The sequence below is a fragment of the Betta splendens genome, chromosome 9, assembly GCF_900634795.4.
Source record: "Betta splendens chromosome 9, fBetSpl5.4, whole genome shotgun sequence".
NCBI lineage: Eukaryota > Metazoa > Chordata > Actinopteri > Anabantiformes > Osphronemidae > Betta > Betta splendens.
This window is the reverse complement of record NC_040889.2, coordinates 18575259-18586084: the sequence shown is the minus strand read 5'-3', so window position 1 is coordinate 18586084 and position 10826 is coordinate 18575259. Positions and strand designations below refer to the sequence as shown.

At 42.6% G+C, this 10826-nt stretch overlaps 2 protein-coding genes across 4 annotated transcripts; both read left to right on the top strand.

Annotated features, from left to right (window-relative positions):
• The first annotated feature begins 51 nt into the window (after nucleotides 1–51).
• On the top strand, nucleotides 52–3424 carry si:ch211-214j8.12 (uncharacterized protein LOC100000539 homolog). The gene is made up of 5 exons (XM_041072278.2): nucleotides 52–199; nucleotides 397–703; nucleotides 854–1020; nucleotides 1106–2310; nucleotides 2446–3424. The coding sequence occupies exons 2-5, from the start codon at nucleotides 463–465 to the stop codon at nucleotides 2828–2830; spliced, it is 1998 nt and encodes a 665-aa protein (XP_040928212.1). The 5' UTR covers nucleotides 52–199; nucleotides 397–462; the 3' UTR covers nucleotides 2831–3424.
• Nucleotides 3425–3547: 123 nt separating this feature from the next.
• On the top strand, nucleotides 3548–9496 carry entpd4 (ectonucleoside triphosphate diphosphohydrolase 4). Of its 3 annotated transcripts, XM_055511559.1 has the most exons (14): nucleotides 3548–3699; nucleotides 4023–4147; nucleotides 4229–4426; nucleotides 4514–4719; nucleotides 4827–4977; nucleotides 5091–5194; nucleotides 5295–5354; nucleotides 5456–5586; nucleotides 5742–5768; nucleotides 6166–6332; nucleotides 6416–6740; nucleotides 7512–7597; nucleotides 7708–7869; nucleotides 8313–9496. In XM_055511559.1, the coding sequence occupies exons 2-14, from the start codon at nucleotides 4140–4142 to the stop codon at nucleotides 8545–8547; spliced, it is 1860 nt and encodes a 619-aa protein (XP_055367534.1). In that variant the 5' UTR covers nucleotides 3548–3699; nucleotides 4023–4139; the 3' UTR covers nucleotides 8548–9496. The 3 variants fall into 3 exon arrangements, with proteins under 3 accessions (XP_055367534.1, XP_029017526.1, XP_029017525.1); XM_029161693.3 differs by lacking the exon at nucleotides 5742–5768; XM_029161692.3 differs by lacking the exon at nucleotides 5742–5768 and having other exon boundaries at nucleotides 5456–5610.
• The last annotated feature ends 1330 nt before the right edge of the window (nucleotides 9497–10826 follow it).

The window sequence follows — 10826 nt, the reverse complement described above, 5'->3', positions numbered from 1 at the left end:
CTGGCGGGAGGCTCCTGGAAGAATACGCCCAGGGCGGAAATGTTCCAAAAAGTCGTCTTCATAACAAATCCACGATCAGGAAGTGCTGCTGAGAGATACAGTAGTAGGATAGAACTCAAAGGTTAAAGACTCGTTCCCTCTTCTTGTAACGCACCTTTATAAAGCCTGATTCGTTTTACAGCAGGGTTAAATCTGGCAGGTAGGTGTCAGTGCAATATTTTACCGTTCGTAAAGCACAGAACTACACCCTTGTTTTAGTCAATGTAATTAATAGATAGTTTACAGTTTTAAATAAAACCGGTCCTTCACCCTTGGGCCCTAAAAAGAGCTGAAAATGTAAGCAAAGCTTGTGGTATCATAAATCTCTTCCCTCACGTTGTCCTCGTCCTCCTGCAGCAGGAAGAAGCCTCCACATCAGCATCCACCCGCCTGACTGTGGACGCGCGGCCCCGCTGTAGCGCCATGCCTCTGTTTCGGGCGTGTTCTGGGCCCAAGCTTGTGCCTGGGAGGAGGAGGATAAGGAGAGCTAAGTGGACCGGGCGAGTCCGGAAGACGGAGGAGGACGGTTCCGTGCCTCCCCTGACCCGCCTGTGTCTGCTCAGCCTCGCTGACCACATGAAGGACGTGTGGGCAAAAGACTACGCTGACAACTACTTAGACCAGTACTCATTCAGACACATCATGGGTCCTTTCAACTTACTGCGTGGGTCTGGGATTTCTCCACAGTACAATTATATATACATTAATAATGTAATCTAGGAATTATTACTTTTGGAGGTAAATGACATCCAGTGCTTGGTGACGCGCTGCAGTTCCTCCTCATCGGACGTCTCCCCTCGCCTCGTCCCTGTAGCAGGTGACCTGGTTGAGGAGCTGCTCCAGCTGTTGTGCAGCAGACAGCAGCTGTCCCGGGCAGCTCTACACCTCCTCCTGCTGCCCCAGCTCCGAAGCCTGTCTCTGCACTCGTGTCCCGGTTTGGTGACCTCCGCCCTCTGTGGCCACATCGTTGCACGTTGCCAGGTCTCAGTGATACATGCTGCTCGGCTAGATGGTGCCAGGTGTTGTGTTTTTACATGCCTTTCATGTTCCCTCTGGTTTTTCTCAGGGTCTGTGGAGTCTGGACCTGTCCGGAGCGCAGCAGCTTCCTGCCAAGGCCCTGTCAGAAACTCTCTGCTGTTTGTCCAACTTGCGCTCGCTCTCGCTGGCTGGCATGCCTTGTGATGGATTTACAATCCGGACAATTGCTCGCGGCTGCCGTTTGCTGCGCCATCTAGACGTGTCTCGTTGTCATCTCATATCCCCTGCAGCACTGCTTTCTCTTGGAGGTGGGGCTTTCTGTTCTTCCTCTTGCAGTCATTCCAACTCCCAGTCTCATTCCTCCGTTTTCACCCCATCCTCTGACCCCTCGTCCTCTTCCTCTATCGCGCCGCTGTCTCCTCTGCCCCTTAGCTCTCTGCTGGCTCTGGATATTGGATTTGGGGATCAAGAGAAAGACCCTGTGGCAGCAGCAGCCTACCTGCTCTTGTCTCTTCCGTGTCTGGAGAGAATTGCCATTGAGGGCTTTACTCAGGCCTGCTGCCTCATTAGACACAGAGAGTTTAGCTGGACAAATGAGTTTGCTGACAGAGAAGGAGTTCCCAGGCTAGAGGAGGTGTGGAGGGAGAGGAGACGCAATCTGCGAGTGAATAGTTTGAGCAAGAACATAGAGGAAGCATCAGCAGAAAAAGAAGAAGATGATGAGGAGGAGGAAGGTCTGTTATTGTGGGGGGAGAATAGTTTTGACATTGAAGAAGCTGCTAGTAGAAGTAACCAAGCAGAGCAAAAGAGGAAAGGAGTTCTGTCACAGCCAGATGATGAATGCATAACTCTGCACCTTAAAGATGTGAGGGGGTTGACTTGTGATTCTCTTGATAGTTTAGGTCATTTATGTCCGGACCTCATGTCAATGTCCATCAACATTGATGGTGAAGAAGAGACTAGAGGAGCAGGCCTGGGCTCTCTGTTGGCTGCAGGCCTTCAGACTTGGTCCGGTCAGTTGCGGTACCTCTCAGTACAGTTCTCAGGCCCTCTTTTGCGTCTCCTTCCTGCCTTGAAAGTGTCAGGGTCCTCGCTGGCCTCTCTCACCCTGGAGGGGGTGAAAACCAGCCCTCACACCCCTCTGCTAGAAGTGATGCAGGCCTGTCCCAGACTCAGAGACCTAGACATTTCTGCTGAGCCCCCTTGCAGGCAAGTGGAAGAAGAAGATGGAGGGGATCAGCAGGACGATCGGGATCATCCACGACTGCCTAACCTCTGCTCTCTCAGACTTAAGTAAGAGATGCACTAGATAATGATGTGTGATGTGACCTCCTACTGCTGTTAGAGCTATGATGTTTGTAGTGGAACAGTAAAGCAAAATAATAATCTTCCTTTCCTTTGTTTTTTTTCATGTGGCTGCGTTTCCAGTTTCTTCTATGAGCACAGCCAGATGAAACCCATTATGTCCTGGATGGCCCTGAAAAAGGTGCTAAAGTGTCTCCTGGCTGGATCACCTTTGCTGGAGAAGCTTTCTCTGGTCGCCCTGCCATGCCCGCTGGACTCTGTTTTAGAGGATGTTCTGCAGGTAGTTGACCTAAATCTCCCAGATGCCACTGACCCGGCTCCCGTGCCACTAGGACGTCTACAGCACATTGGCCTGCCACGCTCAGATGTGAAGATGGTGACAGTGAAAAGTATAATGCAACGGAGTCAGAGACTGAAGTCTGTAGACGTGAGTTACTGCTGGCAGATCAGTCAGAAGGAGTGGCTGGACTGCAGGAGGTTCAGTAAAGTCCATGTGGTCTGGGTGTAGTGGGATTGAGGAATAAGTGCATTGGTGTCTCAGTTTGTCTGATTACAGATATAGCGTTTTCTAATATTGTAACAGGTGCAAGTCATATTTGCAAGTAACAGCAATATTGTTTACATTTATATAAACAACAACATTTTAGTTTTTATTACTAAAGAGCCTTTTGTCAATCAAGGAGAAACTGGGTGCTGTGTATTATGTTTCCTTTTAATACACTATAGTTATACATTTACAAGCAATTGTAATTAATAATTAATATAGACAGTTACGTTTTTTATGTATTATATAATTGTATTTTTATTTTAAAGAAAAACTTTATTATCTGGACTGTTGTTGTTGCTCTGTTTAGAGGGGACTAGGAAGAAGCAGCAAAACAAACAAACAAACGTTTAACGGCAGATTCAGTTTGGGGAAAATCAGACTGAACAAAATTATGGTGATGTCAAGGCAATCTAAATTCAAGTGTATTTCTTGACATGATCTCAAACAAATAACATTTAAAATTTTTGTACTTTAATAATATGTAATGTTGTTTTTATGCCTCACAGAAACAGTCACTTTAGCTCTGGAAGAAATTAAAGTTCTGAATAAATGTAATAGTAATGTTGAATGTTGATTTACATTCCAGTCAGTAGGTGGCGATAATGCGCCCCGACCCAGTTTACAGCTCACAATTAGAAGCAGACGAGTGATGTTGGGCGGTTTGGGTTTTTACCTTGTTTCTTGTTATCCGGGTAACGTGGAAGTGAAAATCCAACACACCGCCGACGAGTCAACCACGTCACTCACAGGAGACGTGTCCCACGCTTGCGTAGCGGTTAGCTTGTAGCCGCACGGAAACGTCAACTTTTCATGAAAATGGGCACTTTAACGTAGGTATTAAAAGGGTGTAATGCTTAACCGTACTGTGTTTACGGTAAAGGTTTGTAAAACGTTTCAGGATAGTTTATTTCAGCCCGCTTCCATGGCTAAACACATTGGCGCTAGCTAACGATAACAGCTTCACAACGTAACAGTACTTTCCGGCGATTTTGTTTAATTCCCGTTTACATGCTATTTACATTACGTCTGTGTATTACAGCTTCCGCTAATTGTCAGCACTAGTCGTATGTGGTAGGCCGGTCACCCGATGGACAGTTTAGAAGTTGCCTTCCAGCTGTTAGCCAAGTAACATTAACATGTTTTGTTGGAACAGGTCATGATAAGTCTGGACAACGAGACGGAGATGTGGAATAAGTGACATTCCATTCCTTCAAACGACTAAGGAATGATTTAGGTCGAATTAACCAACACATTGAAGACAATCTGCGCCATGGGAAGGTTAGTTTGTTTTGATGGCACACACACACACACACTTCGTTGTCAGATCATTAAGTGTTTCCCTCTTATATCTGTTGACAGAATCAGCTGTTCGTGCCTTTTTCCTGCATCGTGGCATTTCAGCCTGTCAACCCAGGTTCTGCCTCGGCTCCTGATACCTTCAATCAGACAGCTGCTCTTCAGTGGCCTGGTACTTTGCCTCATAGGACTTCTGTATATACTTCTTGTCAGTGGAAAGGGATATGCAAACTGGACTGGAAATGAAAATCATTTCCACAGGTAAAATTGAAGCTGTTGTCTAAGTTCTTATCCTATAATCAACCCAAACTGTGTAATGAGTAACAACACTTCTGTGCTGTTCAAAAGGCACCTGGCAAGGGTGACAGATGTGGATGCAACAGACACAAGCAATCCCAACCTGAACTATGGCCTGGTGGTTGATTGCGGCAGCAGCGGCTCAAGAGTATTTGTGTACTGCTGGCCTCGTCACAATGGTAATCCCCATGAACTGCTAGACATTCGGCAAATGCGAGATCAGAACCGCAAGCCAGTTGTCATGAAGATCAAACCAGGTAAGATTCTTAAGGTCTGACCCCACTGATCAAGTTATTGAGATGTGATGTGACCAGCTGGCAACTATAACTCAGACTGTTATTTATTCACTCTTTCTATTTGGTAGGTATTTCTGAATTGGCTAAAACTCCAGAGAAAGCTAGTGATTATATTTACCCACTACTAAGCTTTGCAGCCCAACATATTCCCAAAAACAAGCACCAAGAAACACCCTTGTACATCCTGTGCACAGCTGGAATGAGAGTTCTACCTGTAAGGTAATGTCATAGGGTAACTATGATATGTTCAGATTGGGTTAAACCAGAACTGACATAATGCTTTGTAATCCAGAAATCTATTACCGTTCATGATGTAATTTGTTTTTTCTTAGTCAACAAGAAGCACTTTTGGAGGATCTGCGCACAGACATCCCTGTCCACTTCAACTTCCTCTTCTCTGATTCACATGTGGAAGTAATATCTGGAAAGCAGGAAGGTTAAAAAGTTTAAAGTATTTTAGACTTATATTTGAATCCAGACAGTTCAGCATTGATTGATAAAACGTTATTTAAAAACTCCAAACTCTTACTTTGTAGGTGTCTATGCATGGATTGGAATCAACTTTGTACTTGGAAGGTTTGATCATGTACACAATGGTAAGCATCCAAGATAGTGTACTATAATAAAATGGGTTTCTGGGAACTGCATGATATGCCTACCTCATGTGTTCCACTTCTTTCCTTCTAAATGTTACTAGATGGTGAAGCTGTAGTGGAGGTAAATGTCCTAGGCAGCGATCAGCAGGAGGCGCTAGTGAGGAAAAGGACTGCTGGTGTCTTGGACATGGGTGGGGTTTCCACACAGATCGCATACGAAGTGCCCAAAACTGTAAGCTTTGCTTCTCCACAGCAGGTTATTATCCACAAACAATTCTTTTTTTGTGCTGTCTTTGGCTTTTGTCACTCATCCTTTGTTTTTCTCCCTCCTTTTAATGTCTGTCATTCTTCGATTAAACCTGTTTGCACCATATTTGGCCTGTGGAGATGATCTGCCCTCCATTCACCAGTATTGTATGCATACTGTGAACCTGCTGCATGACTCAGGATTTAAATCTTAATACAGCAAGCGATTTATGTAGGGACCCTCAAAAAATGGTCAGCTTTGTCCAGAATTTTGATTCTGCCTTGAGGGGTTTTTACGTACATTAGCATGTTTGGTATTTTCTGCTTATACCTTTGCACTCATTGTTTTTTACATTATGTTCTGCTAAATTTGTTTTGGTCTCACTTTGTTATATCATATTTTGTTTTACCTTAAACTACACAACAAAATACCGCTTTACCATTATGTTGCAATACTGTACTTTGAGCATTTGACCATCAGTGTGTTAAAAACATACATATTTGCATGTGCATATATGTATGAACCTTCGTCCCCAGGCTGATGTATGTTTGTTTGTTTTTTTAGGAGGAAGTTGCTAAGAACCTATTGGCTGAGTTCAACTTGGGGTGTGATGCACATCGCACAGAGCATGTTTATCGAGTATATGTGTCAACCTTCCTTGGTTTTGGAGGAAATGCAGCACGCCATAGATATGAAGAGAGCCTCCTCAGGAATACTGCCGCTCGAAACAAGTAAGATATATAAGACCTATATATTTAAAAAAAATCTTTTTAAATGTAAGAACACAAAAAAAAATTTCTTTTTTTTTTTTTAGGCTCTTTGGTCAGCATGTTGGTGAAACACCAGAGTCTCCTCTTCTAGACCCTTGTCTACCAACAGACTTGCAGGATGAGATTGGTCCAGCTCCACAGAAGCTGCATCTGAGAGGCAGTGGAGACTTTGACCATTGTAGACAGATCCTCCAGCCATTCCTCAACCGCACCAGTGAGAGCCACACATCCCTCAGTGGAGTCTACCAGCCAGCTATTGACTACAGCAACAGTCAGTTCTACGGCTTCTCTGAGTTCTACTACTGCACTGAGGACGTGCTGCGTATGGGTGGGGATTATAATGCATCCAAATATGCTCAGGCTGCAAAGGTAAATGTCCCAACAAAACACACACCACTATGCTAGATATATGCTGAATAGGAAACTAGTTAATTTTAGTCTGCTGTGTTCAAGACCATTATGCTGTTTTCTATTTTTTTGTTATGAGTAATTATTTTTAGACTCCCTCACCTTCTCTTGGTTGTATTTTACAACAAAGACATAATGTCTTCTTAATTTGTAATTCTAACTTGGCCAAAGGTGTGAGTGTCAGAGTCAACGGTTGTCTTTGGATGGATGGTAAATCTAGCAACCTGTCCAGAGACCCTTTTATAAGGATGGCTGATTTTAGATAATTATGTCCTTCATATGTATAGCTGTTATATATTGACAAAATTGATTGTTTATTGATTTGAGTCAGTACTTCTCGCATAGTGGGGCGCACCCCTCTGGGGGGGGCTCGGTGCAATGCCTGAGGAGGTGCATGTGACCCTTTTTTTTTTTTTTGCACTAAACAAGCGCACAAAACCCACAGAGCAAGAGCTATGAAGTGCAGATAGCAAACCCTTAAGAGAAACCATGGAGAAATATTTAACAGGGATGCAAAGAAAGGTGGAGAGAGACGGTGGTAATAAGACAAACAAAGTCTCCCAAAAGCTAAGACAAGGAAATATCCTAGGGGAGGCGTAACAGAAAAAAATGAGGAAGCACTGACCTAAGTAATGCCACTGTTGTTTCAATAACACAGTCATTGGTTTCTGTTCTGTTCATTATTGTCCTATCACTGGAAACCTTTGTGATGTTGTTGTTGAACATTTCCAGAGTTACTGTGCCACCCAGTGGAAGACTCTGAGGGAACGCTTTGACTCTGGCTTGTATGCATCACACACGGATCTCCACAGACTGAAGTAAGTCACAGGGTCATCGCACTGTTGAAGTTGCCTCTTGGCAAATACCAAAAAGAGTTTCGCTACTTTAGTCAGCATTAATATCAGTGGCTCTGTGTTTGTGTCTGCAGGTACCAGTGTTTTAAATCAGCATGGATGTATGAAGTGTTGCACTCAGGCTTCTCTTTCCCTGCCAATTATAAAAGCCTTAAGACTGCTTTACTGGTCTATGATAAAGAGGTCCAGTGGACTCTTGGAGCTATTCTTTACAGAACACGCTTTCTTCCTTTGAGGTAAGATTTTTCCCTTACATGTATCCTGTTCTCATTTACTTATATCTGCCAGTAAAAATATTAATAATAAGGTAAAATATTCTTTAGCGTAATTGGACATAATACTTGTACTTTAGCGCTGTAGTTGAAGATTTGAACTATTTTAAACATGTAAGTGTGGATTGGTCGTCTGCTTTTTTTAAGGCATTTCACAGCAGGAAAAATGAATGATTAGAAAAGTTATTGGTCTAAAACATAACTCTCAGTATTTTGCATGGCGACACTAATAAAAGATATAAAACTGATATAAAACAATCGACAGGTTCCTAGTTGCACAGGTTCAAGCTGCTCCATCACTGTTCTATATGCATAAGGAAAACACAAGAACTGTAGTTCAGGATTCTTATTAGATCTTCCATCAAACCAGTCTGCCCTTGTTCTAAGTCTAATTTCTTCTCATTTAGGGACATCCAGCAGGAAAGTCTGAAAGGAGTGCACTCTCACTGGCGGCACAGCTTTTCATTTGTCAACAATCACTATTTATTCCTAGCTTGTTTTTTCATCGTGTTTCTGTCTATTATGCTGTACTTACTCCGCCTTCGCCGCATACATCGGCGCACAGCTCAGCGCTGCACCCCCTCTTCTGTACCATGGCTGGAAGAGGGCCTTGGTTCACCCACACTCCCCATCAACCTGTAAACTTTGTATCGCCTGGGAGGCATGTTTGATTCTCCCATATTCACTCCTTTCCTTTCTGAGCCTCTCGGTGAGCCTTTGAAGGCTGCTACTGTAAAAGTTGGGCTGCTCTACTTTTATATTTTTGATAGATGGTACGGAAATGTAGACAAATGAGTAAGATAATAAGTGAGTGTTCAGGCTTACAGTGAAACATGTCTTTATGGGAACTCATGTTCTCAGCAACACTCTCCTTTTTGTTAAATTCATATGGCAGCTGCCTCCCGGTGTCTTCTAATTTATTTCCTAAAAAAAAAAGAAAAGATCTTAGAAGGATACATCTCTTAGATAAAACTCCATACTCAACTAAATGTATAGTCTAAGCTTGGGTAACTGTACCACAATGAGTTTGATTTATTTATGTGTGGACATTTACTTTTGTTTATGCCTTTTGTACATGCATGATGGCCTTCCTTTTTGGGGATTTTATAATTATTAAATGGTACCACATACAATTCATACAAAAAAACTCTAATGCAATATAAATTACGATTAACGGCACAAGCACTTTGAAAATGCAGTGCTTAACAGCTAGTCTTGTGTGTGTCTTTCCAAATAGTTCTGCCTCATTTATGTTGAGACAAGTGGCTTTATAGCTAAAATAGTGCAATACATGTCTCGTCACTGTTGGAAAGTTTCTCCAGAACACATCTGCTCTTTGGTCCACAGTGTCAGTTTCTCTGAAAGCCCTGCTGAAGTTCTTGTGCTGGGTTATCCGACTGTTTAGTTTGATACGACTGCATATATTATTTTTGGGCTTCATTTTCAGAAGCTGTCTTATCACTGTTGTGAGGAGATTGTAAATAAGTGCACATGTCCCATTATTTATAAGAAATCAGTCCAGTGAAACGTTTGCACAGATGACTACAAAGTAGATGTCACATTATTATTCAATAATAAAAGTTTTATGGTATCAGTGCCTGTTTATTGCACAATGCCACCACCAAACGTCTTCCTCTCTAGCTAAAATCAGAATTTGTTGAAATGTATTGACCAGATATGTGTGTAAATTTATAGAAACAAACATTTTTTTTCATTAGACTGATACTTTGGTGTGTTGTTAATAGATTTGATAGTGTTTACATTGAACCTTTTGTTTCAAATCACATATTTCCGTGGCTGTGACTAACCTGTGCATGTTGCTACACAACTGTAGTCTTGAGAGAACCAACCAAGTGAAGGGAACAACGCTGCAGTGAAAACACGACTCAAAGACTGTCACCTGATATTCTCTGTGAGGGAAATGGTAATGGAACACACTAGACCTTTCTATGGGGGTATTCACTGGGTGGCCGGTCTCTTAGAGAGTTGAAAATGTCGAGGACAACAACCGATTGTGTTGTAACTGACTGGAACTGAAAGATACGATACATGTCCTCACAATACAAACTGGTAGATTAACAAGTGGCTTGTGATTGTCTGTTATAAAAATAATCTTTTTGACTAAGTACAACTAATCCATAGCCAAGTTTGAAGTCTAAAAGTAGTGTATGATAAAGTGGTGGTCAGAGATAGTCGGTAACAATAAATATATATTATTTAGCACTGAAATGTATAGCTATAAATGCAATAGAACATATTGTGACAACGAGCCTTTGGCAAACGGCTTTTTAAGGTACTGTAGTAGACTTCTATGTTGCTGAGTCATTCATGTGATACACATTTCCTTGACACACCCTCACTGACTTTGTCTGCTAATAACCAAAAGCCAGACTATAACAATAGAAGCTGAGCAGTCTAACCACCTCTATACAGGTTAGACATAATTTTTTTTACTAATACTATCTGTCCTGTTGTTTAGAGATGAAAGACAATTGCTGCTAGTCATGTATAGACAGCAGGGACCACAATGTAAACATGTCCTTTTAAAAGGCGTCTGATTCTGCTACTCTACAGTAATAATACACTGATGCTGTCTGATAAGGAGACCAAACCTTATAGTCTCCTCAAGCTGGACGGTGAGATTAGTCTTGTGTCAAACTCATTCAAACACACTCCCCTAGATAAACAGGGATGCGCGCAAACTCTAACAGCATGACTATTTGAAACGTCAGTTTAGGAAGGCAACTTTTCATTGGATACCTGAAGCACAGACTCCACCTCCCGTGTTGACACCGTGGAAGTTGATTGGTCCACAAGCAGCAGCGACCCGCCTTCGACGGGTGACGTCACTGCGCTGGAACTCCGGTAAAGTAGTGATGATGTTGTGGTTGTCCATGCCGCCGCCAACTCTCTGAGTGTTA

What these genes read in the sequence shown, in the direction of transcription:
- entpd4 (XM_055511559.1), top strand. An exon ending in TGTCATGAAGATCAAACCAG is followed by an intron (nt 4,720 to 4,826) that starts GTAAGATTCTTA and finishes TCTATTTGGTAG; the next exon opens with GTATTTCTGAATTGGCTAAA. An exon ending in AATATCTGGAAAGCAGGAAG is followed by an intron (nt 5,195 to 5,294) that starts GTTAAAAAGTTT and finishes CTTACTTTGTAG; the next exon opens with GTGTCTATGCATGGATTGGA.
- si:ch211-214j8.12 (XM_041072278.2), top strand. Translation starts at nt 463, where the DNA reads ATGCCTCTGTTTCGGGCGTGTTCTGGGCCCAAGCTTGTGCCTGGGAGG. An exon ending in ACATCGTTGCACGTTGCCAG is followed by an intron (nt 1,021 to 1,105) that starts GTCTCAGTGATA and finishes GGTTTTTCTCAG; the next exon opens with GGTCTGTGGAGTCTGGACCT. An exon ending in CTCTGCTCTCTCAGACTTAA is followed by an intron (nt 2,311 to 2,445) that starts GTAAGAGATGCA and finishes CTGCGTTTCCAG; the next exon opens with TTTCTTCTATGAGCACAGCC.